We start from the raw sequence: 16,039 nt of genomic DNA, 5'->3' as shown, positions 1-16,039 counted from the left end.
TGAGGACCATTGCTGGACTAACGTCGACGGAAGTCGTCGATGTTGAGGAGATGGTAGCAATGTTCCTCCACATTCTTGCGCAAGATGTGAAAAATCGTGTCATTCAACGAGAGTTCATGCGGTCGGGTGAGACAATTTCCCGCCATTTCAACATGGTCTTGTTGGCCGTCATTCGACTTCATGAGGAGCTTTTGAAAAAACCACAACCAGTGCCTAATGAATGCACAGATCAAAGATGGAGGTGGTTTGAGGTACACATTTATCTCGAACTACGTACTTCCAACACAACGACGTTAGTTCTTCTCAATAATTCGTAGTTATGCGTTGCAGAATTGCCTAGGTGCATTAGATGGAATGTATATAAAAGTCAACGTTTTAGCAAGTGACCGCGCTAGGTATAGAACACGCAAGGGGGAGGTGGCCACAAATGTACTTGGCGTGTGTGACAGGAAAGGAGATTTCGTTTACGTACTTGCCGGTTGGGAAGGATCAGCTGCGGACTCACGCATCCTCCGTGATGCCCTTTCAAGACCTAATGGGCTTAAGGTGCCCAAGGGTAAGTAACAACGGCATTGTACCTATGAATGCAATTTTGCAAGTAACAGCTGCGACATTTTAATCGTGCATTGTGATCACAGGCTATTACTACTTGGTTGATGCTGGGTACCCAAATGCGGAGGGTTTCCTAGCACCATACAGAGGCTAACGCTATCACTTACAAGAATGGCATGGCCCTGAAAATGCACCTTCAACGTCGAAAGAGTTCTTCAATATGAAACATTCTTCTGCTCGTAATGTAATCGAAAGAGCATTCGGTGTCTTGAAGGGTCGATGGGCGATACTGCGGGGAAAGTCATACTATCCTGTAGAAGTTCAATGTCGCACAATACTCGCATGTTGTCTCCTCCACAACCTTATCAATAGGGAGATGACAAACTTTGATATAGAAGACAACATAGATGAGGTTGATTCCACCCACGCGACTACTGCCGCCGATGACATACATTACATAGAGACGTCGAATGAGTGGAGTCAATGGAGGGACGACCTTGCAGAAGAAATGTTTACTGAATGGGAGTTGCGTAACCAATAGAAAAATTAATGTTCCCCGTTCATTTTCATACTTAAGTAGTGATTGCAATAAGTCTTATTTTGTCATAGTTTTTGTAACATGATTATTATGAATGTATTGGTTACGCAAGTAACTTACTGTCAAACTGTTTTTCAGTAGGAGTTCATTGTACTATGAAACTAATCATATGTATGTTATCTAATCATACGAAACTTAATGAAACTAATATGTTTGCGTTTTACGTCTACCATGACAAGTTCATCGAGACTACCTAAACATACTTGGACTAAAGAGGAAGAGGCAGGCCTCGTGGAGTGCCTCGTGGAGTTGGTCAATGCTGGTGGGTGGAGGTCCGACAATGGGACCTTTCGTCCCGGGTACTTAAATCAGCTGGCGAGAATGATGGCCTTCAAGATCCCAGGTTGTAATATCCATGCTTCAACCATCGATAGCCGAATCAAATTGATGAAGAGAATGTTTCATGCACTTGCGGAGATGCGTGGCCCAAACTGTAGTGGTTTTGGGTGGAATGATGAAAAAAATGCATCATCGCTGAGAAAGAAGTCTTTGACGATTGGGTAAAGGTGCGTTACTAGATATTTGAACACTTGTTTGATTATTTCAATACATGGACTAATAATTTATTATTGCACTTATACAGAGTCATCCGGCGGCGAAAGGCCTCCTTAATAAGTCGTTTGTCCACTATGACGAACTGTTGTACGTGTTTGGCAAAGATCGTGCAACAGGAGGCCGGGCTGAGAGTTTTGCGGACATTGGGTCAAACGATCCTGCTGGGTATGACGCATTTGCTGCTGATGCTGTGCCAGATACGGACTTTCCGCTAATGTACAGTCCGGGATTGAACATGTCGCCTGATGATTTGATGGAAACAAGAACCGCTAGGGTCAGTGAACGTAGGAATGTTTCAAGCGGGTCTAAGCGGAAACGTCCAGGACATGCCACAGATAGTGGGGACATAGTTCGTACTGCCATTGAGTACGAAAATGAACAACTTCATCGCATTGTTGAATGGCCTATCCTACAACGTCAAGATGCTACCCAAACACGTCAAGAGATTGTTCGACAGTTGGAGGCCATCCCTGAGCTCACACTGATGGATAGGTATCGCTTAATGCGTATAATTATGCGTAACGTCGATGACATGAAAACTTTCCTTGAAGTTTCCGACAATATGAAGTACCCGTACTGCAGCATCATTCTTCAAGAAAACCGATGACTAGTTTGTTTGTTGTATTTGTATTAATTAAACTTTTCTTACTTGGACTATATGTTCTTCTTCTAACTTGTTATGTCTTATTATATAACGAACTTCAAATTCTGTTGAAGTTAATTAGTTTGTATTTTCGTTTCGCTTTCAAATGTAATGGTATGAATTGTTGTATTATCCTATTAATGTAGTGTTTTCGTTGAAGTTTTTTTTTACAATATTTATAAGTTGCGTATACGTGGAAATAATTTGGTTTAAATACGCTAATGAATTTACGGATTTACGAATTAATTTTGGACGACATAACGTAAGAGAATTATATTTTCAAAAACTATTTACAGAATTATGTTTAGGTTATTCTAATTACATAATTGAATATTGATCATGAAAAAAAAATTATATATTTTTTATTCTTATATTAACATTCCTTATTTAAAAAAAATAACATAAATCTAATTAACGTAATCTTTATCCCAAACAAGTTTTATAATAATACTACAATCATAACTCTTACTCCAAACACATTTTATAACAATACTATAATAATAATCTTTCCCCCAAACACATATTATAATAATACTACTATAATAATTCTTTCCCCAAACACATATTATAATAATACTACTATAATAATTCTTTCCCCAAACACATATTATTATAACACTACTATAATAATCCCTTTCCCCAAACACATATTATTATAACACTACTATAATAATCCCTTTCCTAAACACATACTATTATAACACTACATTTCATATTTCTTCCCCCAAACACATATTATAATAACACTACCAATAATAACTCTTCCCCCAAACACATATTATCATAATCCTAGGATTATCATAATCCTTTTCTCCCATAACTCTTTCCCTCCCCCAAACACACCCTAAGGGGTTATTTGGCCCTCAGGTTATGAAAGGATAGAATGGGCTATTTTAGCTCATTCCATGTTTGGCTCGAGAATTATTATAATCGAGAATTAGGATTAGAACTATTATTCTCATTTTCCTATTTTTCTTTTGTTACTATTCCTCACTCCTCCATTTTCTTCTCTGACACTATTTCTCGCTCTCCCATTTCTCCTTTTATCACTATTCTTCACTCCTCAAAGGTTATTATATATTTCACAAATTTTAATTATGCCACAAAAAAATTCATCTAATTTATTTTGTTAGGAAAAATAAATTAGAAAAAATCTACTTTGCAAAAATAACTTAAAAATATGGCTTGTTAGAAAAAATAAATTACGAAAAATATATTTACAAAAATAACGTAGTAAAATTACTTGGAAAAAAATTAATTTAGAAAAATATCTTGGAAAATTTTTCTTTGCAAAAATTTAGAAAATTTGTGTTAAACAGTTAATGCCTAAACATAATACGAAAAATCAATTGTGTTAAACGTAGGAAAAATAGCAATTCACAGTTTTATCAATTTATTTCAAGTTTTCAAAAAAAAAAAACCTGACAATCAACAACTTTTGACAATGTTTGATATAGAAATAAATAAAGATAATAAAAATAAATATTGGTAATTAGGTGGAATAAAATGAAACTATACTTGTGTTTCCATTTAATCAAAATTTGTATTTTTTTTTTTTTTTGAGTTTTTATTTCTAAATAAATTAAAGGAATAATTTTTAGAAAAAAATACTATTCTACTTTTTGCATTAAAAATCTATTTTATGAAAAGATTTAGCATAAAACAAAATTTGAATAATCAAATTTGTATCATAAATCTAAAGAAGAAAAGATATGCATCACAATGCATTTTTTTAAGAAGATAATCTGTGTTATCAAAAGAATAATAGCATGATAAAAGAGAAAAAAATAATAAATTTCTATCATAAAAAGAATAAATTTGTATCATACTTGGAAAAAATAAAAAATCAATGATAGCATGTCAAATGCATTTAGAAACAAATGACAGTATATAGTAGTTAAAATCGTGCAAAAACTTATATAAATTTTTTATTTTTTTATAACTTTCTTTAAAAATCATTTTTGAAAAAAAAAACACAAATTAATGAAAAATACTAATAACTAAATAATGAAAATGAAGAATTAGTAATTAACTTTCTCCTAAAATTATTTTTATGGCATATAATTAGTGGCTTACAAAAATTGTAATAGAAGAAATCAACATCATAAATAACAAGATTTAATAAAACCAATTGAAGAAAAATGTGTATTTCATGTACCATATATATGCATGGCAAAAAAATAGTAGTGAAAAACCAAGTTTGAAACTAAATTTATCAAATATACATTATAATTAACAAGATTTAATAAAATCAATTGAAGAAAAATGTATATTTAAAAAAAAGAATAGTGAAAAACTCAAATTATAATAATCTTCGCTCCAAACACAGCTTATAATAACACAGATTATAATAATCTATATCTCAAACACAAACTATAATAACATAGATTATAATAGTCTGCACGTGCAGACTATTATAATCTCTAGACAATTGTAATACCCAAACAATTATAAGTCACTCATCACCCCAAATGCGCTATTTCTAACCATTACTCTAGTTCATTTTGGTATATTTAAAAACATTTCCTAAAAAACATTTTTGGGTATAAAATAGTTTTTTTTTATAAATAAATTAATTAAAATTATGTGTTGCTTTCCGGAGTAATTTCAACCACTCCAACTAATTAAACAAACAAACAGGTAAAACAAAGGATTTACAATAATAAGAAGAAAAAAATCTTACAAGACGTCTCAAATAAAACATCTATAACCTAACTACTCTAGTGAATAGAACAATCCATTTCTTTTCAAATTCTTCAAATTTGGACCAATTGAATCCGCTAAAATATGAAACAACCAACTGATTTCTAACTTCTAAATATTATATAATCATCCAAAACAATGTTCGATTAAGTGCATCCATCTCATATGCTCCCATCTCTTCACCACACAACAAAAATTAAATTTCATTTTTGTGTGGTTAAGGGAGTCTTTCAATTATAATACGAGCTTAACTAGTTGGCCATATCCCTCAACAAAAACATCAGAGATTGCAAATCTTGTCCCTGGTTGAACTCGGTAAATAGTACATTAATGTGTGCATGTGCAGGTGTGCTACCAAAAATATTATAGAAACTGCAACAGTAACCTTTAAGGAAATGTATATTTCTCGCATTAGAGCATATTATATAATATATATATCATATATACATACACAGAAGAGTACCTTAAGGTGAGGGGCCAGATATGCAAAAGCTGGAGGACAAGAATTGACTCGAATCTATGATTTCTTTTTCTTATCATCAGGTTTGACAAGCTGAACAGGAGCAGCAGGTATTCTAATCCACCATTCTCTTGCCCGTCTAATCCATTTGTTGCTCGTTTCCTTCCTGTACGGCATTTCCCTTGTATATGCCTCGACTAATACTAGCATGATTATGTACTTAAATGGCAGAAATGCAAATACTAATGCTGCAAAAACGAGCAGTAGTGCAACCATGTCTGTCGCCTGCAATGAGAAGATGAAGATTTGAGGGATACTAACATGAGAATATAATTGTAGTTTCTGCACATTGGTCATGGACTAATAAGGAACGGAGTACATTACGATACAAAAATGCTGAAGGCCATAAGATTCCTTAAGCTTACAGGAGAGAAACAGTAAAACACTACAGAAATAGCGATTGTTGTCTTATGATGGAAATTTTCTTTCTAAGCACAACGAATGTGGGGTTGGAATGTGAATCTTTGGGCTCAAAGGAAGGAGTAGATGCTTTGACCTGCGAGGGAGAGTTTTTCTTTTTCGTTTTTTCCAAACCCAAAATCTCATTGACCATCCAACCTTTTATGATAAAATTTGTGTTCCTCGCATGCTTTGTTTTTTTTTCCTTCCTATATTAACTTGGAGTAAAGGCTCGAGAGGAATATGAGAGGATTCTGAGGGTTGGAGAGACATTGGGAAAAGGCACGATCGCTGACCAAGTTTAATCTCTCTTTGTAATTATCCTTTGTTGTTTATTATCTTTTTTTCTTCTTTAAAAAAAATACCAACTTTCTCGGAGAAAAAGTAAAAGACCGAAGGGACATCTAAAAACATAATAATAATAATAATAATAATAATAATATCAATAAATAAATTGAACTAAAGAGATAACCATAAAGGAAGGGTCTCCAATCGAGTAGAATATGACCAAAAGAATACTTACAAAAGGTACTCGTCGCTAACCCTCAAAGATGGCCATTTAAACATATAAGGGACCAAACATCCAAAGAATCTCTCTCAGTCCCTCTAAAAATTCTATTATTTCTCTATCCTTGTAAACCCCACATCATGTCATACACCAGCTTTCCAAAAGAAGCTGCCCAGATAATTTTTCTAGTTCCTCTTTGAGTTGTGTTTTTTATAAGCCAATTCTGTAACGAAGTGTCCGTTTATAATTTAAAAAAAAAAATAATGCACTACGCTGGAGTTGACATATAAGGACAAGTCGGCGCCACATACAGAAGCCAACAAAAGATAAGTGCAAGAAAGGACTCCCGAGTCCCGTCATTGCCAGAAAAAAAATAACAAATAGAGAAAGAGACGAACAAATAAACAAACAAATTAGCACAGCCAAAGAAAGGGGTTAAAAAGTAGAAGATTCCAATCTCCTCTCAAGTACTTTCTGGAGAAGAAGATGAAGGAAACAAACATAATCAGATAACGAATGCCCAAGGAAATATGTATAATATACATACCTGTGGAAGTACTGCAAATAAGAGAGCTCTTATTTTTAGGAGAAAAATATTCCCATCTTGAATCAATGCTTCAACTTGAGTGATGACTTCTTGCAAGGTCAGCAGCTGTTCCACAGCATTTCGATTAGGGGGTGATGTGATCCTGAAAGGTTCTAATGGCTTGCTTTTGCCAAACTTCCTGCGGCAGAGCATAACAACCGAAAGGAATACTAGAATGCAAGGCAAAATAAACCTTATCCAATTCCTGCATTTCCATACAAAATCATGTCATCTCTAGCCAATATCACTTGGCAATAAAATGTTGACGTATGGAATGTAGTTTAGAGTTAATCGTAAGTTAAACTAGAATGCAGCCATAGCAAAACAAAGAAATAAATTCTATAAACATTAATTAGCCAGACAATCGAAGCTTATCATTTAGCCAATACTAAAACAAGTAACGTTGCTGAACCATTTTAAACATCTTATCTACTCTCAGAAAAGTCATATTTCCATTAAATACATGTACAAGTTAACTTCACATACAATGCAATTTTCATTGCTTTGCTTATTAAAAGAATTTGGGGGCCCTGAACACCAACGATAATATTCAGAAGAGGAATCCCAACGATGTACTAAACCCCAGTTGGTGCATTCTATGCAAAATCTAAAAATGTTCGAAAATGGCAAACTATCTCTTTTTTTATTGTCATTTTGTGGACAGCCGTTGGTACAAGCTCCAGGACATTTTTCAATTGCATATCCTCTCCCCACATAAATTCAGTGGAGATCACATGTTAGAAAAAAAAAGGCGGTTTCAGGACTGGATTGGAAACATAACTTTTCATAGCTGACATGAAAAGGGGGTCCAGAATCAATACCACAACGGCAGAATCTTGAACTCCGAACAAGGATCTTCTTCCGACCTTTGGGATTTTGTTTTGCTTGCTGCTGCTTCTTGGTGTTTTAGATCCAAGTTATTTCAAATTTTCAATTACTCTTTTGTGTGGATAAGAGACCGGCATTGATGAAGATTTATGATTATGTGCCCAACAAATTATTATCGTACTAATTCATACTTCCATTATCACTCGTGCTCATAAGTGCTGTTCAAAAGTGCTGAAATTATATCGACGTAAAAGTTTCTTGACAGAATCTGAACTCAGTACAGATAGTCTTAAAATAATAGGTAAAAGTAAAAACTGTAAGATCAGCATAATATACCATTTATATGACTTAAAAACTTTGTTTTGGAACATAGTTTTTGTGAGTTAATAACGACCAGGATAAATGCTCAATTTTGATCCAGACATGCAAGCTTCAGATAAGCTACTTACCTTATAATAGCAAAGCAGAACAGCAGTAGAAAAACTGTAGATTTGAAACTGTCTTCCCATGAGGCCAGAATCTGAATACGTCTAGCCAATTCCAGAAACGGAAACAACAGTTCCTGGACAGAGAGAGAAAAGCTCAGCTCCAAAAGACTTCCTCTCTCAAAAAATCCAATACAAGCAAGCAAAAACTTACCATCTATCCGGTAATAGACTTATCAATTTGGTTCACTCACCGAGAAGTGGGATTTTTTGGATAAGAGAGAAATGGGAATTAAATTCTTCATATTTCCTCTAGTTGTAGAAAGATAGAAGAAAAGACACTGAAGCATCCATTCATGATAACAGTTATTGATCAAGAAGATATACAGATCTGTGCGTTAGTTAGTACTAAGTTTTAACTAGGTTGCTTGTATATCTTCCAAGTATCTCATAAAAGGAAGTCTACTTTCTCAAAAAACTCGATTTTTTACCTTCATTACTGCAAGATTTGTATCAATACCCTCCACTTTCACTTGGTCAACAGTAGCTTGTGCAGCTTCAGCCCTGCCTGAATCTGATATGGATTGTCTCACCACAATTTCCAAGGGATTTCTCTCACCCACCCAAACATCTCCAATTAAAACTGCATCACCTTCATAATCTATCTCTTTATGTAAGGTGAATCCAAGTTGACTTAGTGCTAGAAGAAAATTTGGAGACGATTGTCGTTGTTGCTTTGCAGGTGGGCTCCCAGAAGCATCACGTTGCATACCATTTATCAACAGCAGTCGACCCAAGAGAGTTTCCAAAATTGAATCTCCCCCAGGAAGACTTTCTGCCAGATTAAAACTGAGTAATGTTCTGTAGTGCGATGAGAAAACATGAAAAGCTTCTCTAATTGCACGAATTCTGAAAATGCCAAAAACCGCCCTTGCAAGTACTTCTGATTTCTGAATTTCACTAAGATTATGCTTCCTGATAAACTTGTGCGCTCGCAGGACCTCAAGACAGATATCCAGCCAATAATCCCGCCGAGAACTGCCTTTGAATTCAGGAAACTCTAAAAAAACAGGATCTATCCTGTAAAGGGTCATAAAGAGTTTAACAACAAAGTAAATTAATAAAAAAAAATACCCTCAAAGGAAGGCAAAACAAATAATAAAATCCAGTTACGAAGATTTATATATACACACACACACACATACACTTATTATCATTCAAGAGATAACATACACAGACGTTGACTTGTACATAACAGCTTTATCAAAGAGACGAGCACCCAATGGTCCTGTAAGTTCAGGTTTTATTCTCTGCTTTGTATCGGCTGCCAGATCATATCTAACAGCCTTGTCATACAAACCAACGCCCAATGATTCAAAGTACAAGGCATGACTGGTCAGTGTCAACCTCCCTGCATACCAGATCAATCAAACGTTAGCAATATTTCACCTCAGAACAATTAAGTGAATACTACATCACACAACCCTTCTAAGTTTATCCTTTCAGATTCCTACTGTAGAGACAGATGTCCAAAAGCATCTTTTTCAGGCAAAAGGTCAGATTTTTCCCTGGGGGGATTTTGTTATGTCAGTGGAGTTACAACTACGCAATGGCTCTCATTGATGGTTTTCTGATGTTTTCAGCCTAACTTCGAGTAGTTTTAGGAGCAATTTTAGTGTGAGTTATGGGCCAACCAAAGTTTTTGACCCAATTGAAGAGCTTTATGCTAGGCCACCAATAGTTCATCAATATAGGAGGAGGGGTAAGACGTAAGGGTAATTTTGGAAAGAGAATGGTAAAGAGTGGGGACCATGGTGGAGAGTGGTATATATACTCTGAATGATTGTTAAGGGGGAGTTAGTCTTTGATATCTTCTCAAGAGTGAGAGATAGGAGGGTAAAAACAATCGTCTATGATTGTACTCTAGGATTTGTACTTGTTGATCCCTTTTCTTCTTCAATAAAGATTGATACCTTTCACTTTACTGCGATTCCTAGGTTGTCATACATCTTATGTAACTTATGAAACCTTGCCTTCCACTACTATTTGATCGATTCACCTTCAAGATTCTATTGGAACTCTCTAACCATCTTAAGAGCCAAATCAACCTCTCTTCTTTACTCCAACAGAATCAGAATGCACCTTCTCATTCCTTTTAGAGAAAGTACTCTCTTTGTTGTTATTATTCCTGATTATTTTAATTCAAACCGAACTTTCATCTTAGAAATGAAAGATTCAGTAGACAAAATGACAATTTCAGCTTTTAAAACAAACTCATTCACTTTTTTCTGCAACTAATGTTTAATGGAGAATAGAGAATATCAAACAATGATTGTTCTAACCACTGCACTTGATTGCATGATTTTCACTGCAATGTTATGAATAAAAGATGGAAGTAAAACAACGACTTCTCACTTTTTTCCTCCAATGAAAACACCAAACTTTATCTGTTACTAATCAAGTAAGAAAGAACACATCTCTTTCACAACTTCAAAATCCATAATCCATAAAAGAAGCTCATAATCTGCAACCTATTTGAAAATCTCCAAAGAGAGAAAAATATCCCCATTCTTAATCAATAAAACATTTATAACTCAGAGTTTTACTCATCTATATTTGACCAGAAAAGGAAGGAAGCTTAAATTTTAATGGTTGAAAAACTACAATCTAGAGAAGGAGACTTGAGTCTTAAATTTCAATCTTCAAGATCTAAACTGAGGTAATCACTCAATTTTGGATTACATTTGTAGGAACAAGACTCACCAGGCCATGCAGAAATGCCAATATGCTGAAGAACTGGTTGAGTGGGTACTGTACCATCAACTTCAAGGACAAATTCTCCTTCAGAAAGATGAAGATTTCCAGTTGATGGGTGCAATGCATTTTTAGTTGCCTTAATAACCCTGCAAAACAGACATCATAATAAGTTTTCTCCTGTAGCGATGTTAGTCCATAAACGAATCAACTCTGGAATAGAAAAGTCCATGATCCAAAAACAGATGGATCCCATACTTAGACTTCTTCATTAACCATTTGATATCCACTGATTTTAAAAATAAGTTGTTAGATACTTAGACACCTTGGAGAACTACACCTCAAAACCCAACTATTGGGGTGGGAGAGCCAAGCCACTAAGTACCATATTGGTGTCCCGTTCTAACCAATGTTGGACAAAGGCATCCCGTACTACCTTGGTTCCTAACAATACCCATCGGTGGAAAGCCAATGTCCAGCGGCACTTCACTCGGCCACACCCGGTCAGAACCCTCCAATAGTTCCACTCCGGAACGTCGACAACCAACTCTGATACCATTGTTAGGTACTTAGCCATCTTGGAGAACCGAACCCCAAAGCCCAGCTATTTGGGTGGGAATGGGAGAGCCAAACCACTTAAGTACCACATTGGTCATGTCATTCTAACCAATGTGGGACAAAGACATCCCATACTACCTTAGTTCCTAACATAAACATATTACAATAGTTGCATTGCAACATGTTTTCTGTTACAAGGTTCAATTATCATACACTTCACACAAGCTTGAATGTAACAGCCCATACATTAAGAAACAATCATTCTAACAACACTGGAGAAGCATAAACTTTAGGAACAAAAGCAAAACAAATTATACTTTATTAAAAAAAAACATGAATCCAAAACTAAATCAAAATCCACATTCATTAAAAATTAAAAGACCAATCTTGGAAGAACAAACTTGAAAAATACATGATCCTAAAAGTTAAGGTGTCATTTTGATAACCATTTCATTTTCTGTTTTGAGTAGAACAAAAACTGTAAAGCACACATGTAACAGCTTCCGTTCCCATATTAAACATATAAAAGTTGGAGGAACAATTTCAGTCACATTAATAAATATCACGCAATTGTCAATACTAATGAAGCAAGTTCTTACTTATCAAGACTTCTTATATATTTGTCGAAGACAAGAAAATGGAGTCGATGACCTGAAGAACTTGTCAGTGAATCAAAAAGATTGTGAACAGTTATGATATCTGCGAGAGCAATGCAAGCAGGAGCTATCCGTGCAAAAGCTTCTGGTCCAACAGTTTTCTTGTCATCAAACTGATCACCATAATATAAAAGTTTTAAAAACTAGTACTTCAAAAGATCAGTCAATGCTGGTAAAAAGATAAAAGAATAAAAAGGCTTTAGAAGTACCGATCCTAGACATAAATGATAATATAATGTGCCTATCAAGTTGCAGATAAGAAAACCAGAAAATTATTAACCTGAACAGCCATGTTTGTAGAATTTGAATAAAACAGTGACCACTCTTCCTTATCCTCTACTTCCTCATTACTGCAAGAAGCAGTTTCCTACAGTTGGAAAGAGGATGTAGAAACACAATCAATTCCTTCTCGCCCTCTTTTCCCACTATCTTTGTAAATGAACAGTAAAAACCTAAAAGCTAAGCCCCTAATTCATAACCATCTTGTTATTAATTTTCTGATTTCAAAATTTAAGCTTGTAAGAACTACTTCTACCTATAGTTTTCTTGCTCTACTACCTACCTTTTAAAAAACCATGCCAAATTTTAAAAAATAAAACATGTAATGTTTTAAATTTTGATGTTGTTTTTAAATTTTGGCTTAGAATATAAAAGTGCTAAAGGAAGATAAAATGCTTACCAAAAATTGTGAGAACTATGAACAAAATGGTTATCAAATGAGGCCTAAAATATCAGAATTCCACTCCTCCACAACCCAACCCCACCCCATCCTCATGATAAAAAAGAAAGATGCATTTAAGTTATAATATCACTCTATCTTACTAAATATCAATGGAGTATAATGGTAGACTGTCTCACTTGCGGTAGTGGTTCGCTTTCACTACCAGGGCACTCCCAAGCAAGCATCATGTCATAAGCCAAGCGTCGAAAATCCTTGTCACTTAAATAATCTGGACGTCTACTCATAGAATAGAGTGTTTGGTATGAGACAAATTCCAACAAACTTCTAGAATAAGTTTCAGGTTCCTTGTTAATTCCAGGTAACTCTGAATCAAAAAGTTGTTGCATTTCTTCAGTGGGCATTTGAAGAATCCTGCATAATAAAAATGTGTCTGCCTTAACCTTAAGATGCATGAAATAACAATAACATAAAAGCTGAAGCAAATGTTCAGTTCTAAGGATTGCATTACAAATGCCAAACCAAAGTTACGTCTTCAATATGACATATGCAACATATCGTTACAGGCACTTAAATTTGTGAAATCCTCTATTTATGAAGGAAAGATAAACTCTTTTTTGTTGCTCTAAAACAAAGCAGATTAACCTAATTATCATTAGTCAAAAAAAAAAAAAAAAAAAAACAAAACAAAGCATATAACCGACTGCAATATAAATTTCAGAAGGCAAAGTAACTGAAAGAAGAAGGAGCATGACTGAAGTGATTGATTGTAGATACATAAGTTCTTCCACAGTACTAGAGACTCGGTGATTACACAGAATCAACAGCTAATCATCACACTTTAAATCACAAATACGCATAAAAAAAAATAACAATTCACATGCAACCAAAAACATACATGATAGAAGAAGAAGAAGAAGAAAGCATTCGAGGAAAACAAAAAATGAAGATTGTGGGAAAAGAAGAGGAGAAATACTTGGAACAGCGAGCGACAACAGAATTAGCGAAGGGAGAGAGTTGAGGGATGAATTTAGGAGAATCGGAAGGGGATGAATCTTCTTCATTCTTGGATTTCTTGCGCTGAAAAATGGATCTGAATGTGTTGGGTTGGTTCTTTATCAAGCTCTCAATCATGGTGACCTTCACTTTCTTGGCCACGATCTCTTGTATTCCAGACATTATTTGTCCAATTTGTGTAATTCGAAACAACTGTATTTGAATGAGGAATCACAAACTGAAGAAATGGATTGGGTTGAGAGATGATTCATAACCTGTTCGTAGTCAATATTTCTCCGCAGTTGAGCCTCACATTCTTCTTCTTCCTCCTCCTCGAATCCTCTGCTCCATTTCTCGGAGTACAATCAAAGAATAGAATAGAATTCTTTTTTTTTTTTTTTTTTTTCATTTTTAAATTTTGAAATCATTTTTTATTTTAATTTTGTTTGGGTGTTTTGTTTTATTATTATTATTGTTTGTTTTAAGTAAAACACAGGTAGGATTAAAAAAACAATTTATCTCTAACAATAATACCTCTGTGTGCAGTGCTATAACCAAAGATTGGAGGATTCCACCCACAAACTTGGTGGCAAGTAATTCATTTGAATGTCAGTTAAATTAAATTATCGTTAACAAACACATCGTTACACTTTTTTTTTTTTTCTAATATTATCTTTTATATTTTATTATTAGTGTTCTTATTGCTTCTTACAATAGGTAAGACAAAAAATGTATCTCACCATTACAAATTTGTGTTAATGGATTATTGTACATTTTTTACCATTAAAAAATTAGGTGTGTTTTGTGTTTTTCATAGTTTGTTTCTATCAAAATTTTTAATTTGGTATACATATTTTGTTTGAGACATTTTGTTTCAATCAAAGTTTGAATGTGGTGTAGTTATAGACAAGTTTGAGACACTTTTGTTTCATCTTGCTTGTTATTTTATCAAAAGTTTGAATATGAAATAATCATAGGATATGTTGTGCTTTGTTTCAAGTTGTTTGTTGTTCATTTGAAAGTTTTAATTTTTAGCGTAATACTGGACATGCTTAAGAGAGTTTTATCTATTTGAAAATGTGGTAAAGACTCCTTTACTTTTTTTTCTATTCATTTTTACTATATAACTATAGAACGTCATTTTAGTCATAAATTTTAAACCTTTTTCTAGTATAATTTAGAAAAACAAGAGTATTTTGATATTTTGATTTTCATTTGCATTTTATTTGAAAATAGTTGTTTTTAAAAATACATAAATTAAAATAAGTATTTAAGTGACCAAAATGGACAAAAGTTAAAAATAGAGTAACTAAAATAAAATTTGGACTAAATTACAAAAGAAAAGGAAACCAAAATCTAAAAAAAAAAAAAAGAAAAAACAAACAAGAAGACTTGTCAATCAGTTTCATGGTTTAATTTAATATGCAATCTAGTTCCTTGCTAAAGTAATATATCAAAGGGATATTGATTAAGAAGTGATCCAAAAATATCAAAATAAAAATAAATGTTTCGTTAAGAGTTTAACTTGATTGATATAAGTGTATATTTTAAAAATTAAAATGTTCATAGTTCGAATTTTTCATCCATTAAAAAATGTCAGTAAGAAAGCATAAAATGTTTTATTTATTAATACAAAATTATTATTTATTACTTTTATATTTATAATATTTGAAAGATAAATTGATCAACATTTCATGGATAGTTTCAAATTCTAGAAAATTAAGGCCTCAAGAAATGAAATTGGGTCTCACACTTTTGATTAGTCCGAAGAAAAATATATATATTTGACCATTGATTTGTTTGAATTGTTTCACTTTTTCCCAGACTTTTTCACGTCTTAGTTCTTGGGAATGGATATACTTTTCTTGGAACTACAACTAAAATGCCATTTAATAGGAAAAAACTCTTTAATTTTATTTGTGTGCAGTTAATTTGAAAACAAATATTGGTTTAAAACAAATTAAGTACAAGGGATTATTTTTTTATGACATTTAGTGAAATCGATTTATTTTTTATTTTTTTTATTTTACTAAATGAAATTTTCTCTCTCTCTCTCATGTATTTATTATTATCATTTCT

The 16,039-nt window shown here is 33.6% G+C and overlaps 1 protein-coding gene across 3 annotated transcripts; it reads right to left on the bottom strand.

The window, feature by feature from the left end:
* Window positions 1-5,437: 5,437 nt before the first annotated feature.
* On the bottom strand, window positions 5,438-14,370 carry LOC103502962 (uncharacterized). 3 transcript variants are annotated; one of them, XM_051090297.1, is made up of 11 exons: window positions 14,236-14,366; window positions 13,941-14,173; window positions 13,144-13,378; window positions 12,566-12,652; window positions 12,229-12,398; window positions 11,081-11,220; window positions 9,551-9,728; window positions 8,809-9,397; window positions 8,342-8,454; window positions 7,026-7,269; window positions 5,438-5,796 (listed from the first exon to the last, which is right to left on the bottom strand). In XM_051090297.1, exons 2-11 carry the CDS (start codon window positions 14,141-14,143, stop codon window positions 5,569-5,571), a joined length of 2,187 nt encoding a protein of 728 aa, XP_050946254.1. In that variant the 5' UTR covers window positions 14,144-14,173; window positions 14,236-14,366; the 3' UTR covers window positions 5,438-5,568. The 3 variants fall into 3 exon arrangements, with proteins under 3 accessions (XP_050946254.1, XP_008465310.1, XP_008465319.1); XM_008467088.3 differs by having other exon boundaries at window positions 13,941-14,353; XM_008467097.3 differs by lacking the exon at window positions 12,566-12,652 and having other exon boundaries at window positions 13,941-14,370.
* Window positions 14,371-16,039: the final 1,669 nt, after the last annotated feature.

This window comes from Cucumis melo, chromosome 9 (assembly GCF_025177605.1).
Source record: "Cucumis melo cultivar AY chromosome 9, USDA_Cmelo_AY_1.0, whole genome shotgun sequence".
In the NCBI taxonomy this organism is placed as follows: Eukaryota; Viridiplantae; Streptophyta; class Magnoliopsida; order Cucurbitales; family Cucurbitaceae; genus Cucumis; species Cucumis melo.
The sequence above is the reverse complement of the archived record's forward strand: the minus strand, read 5'-3'. Positions and strand labels throughout refer to the sequence as shown.

Coding starts and splice junctions, on each gene's coding strand:
- LOC103502962 (XM_051090297.1), bottom strand. CDS start 14,143: ATGTCTGGAATACAAGAGATCGTGGCCAAGAAAGTGAAGGTCACCATG. Junction 12,653..13,143: donor AAAGCGAACCACTACCGCAA/GTGAGACAGTCT, acceptor TTCCAACTGTAG/GAAACTGCTTCTTGCAGTAA. Junction 11,221..12,228: donor TATATAAGAAGTCTTGATAA/GTAAGAACTTGC, acceptor TCTGTTTTGCAG/GGTTATTAAGGCAACTAAAA.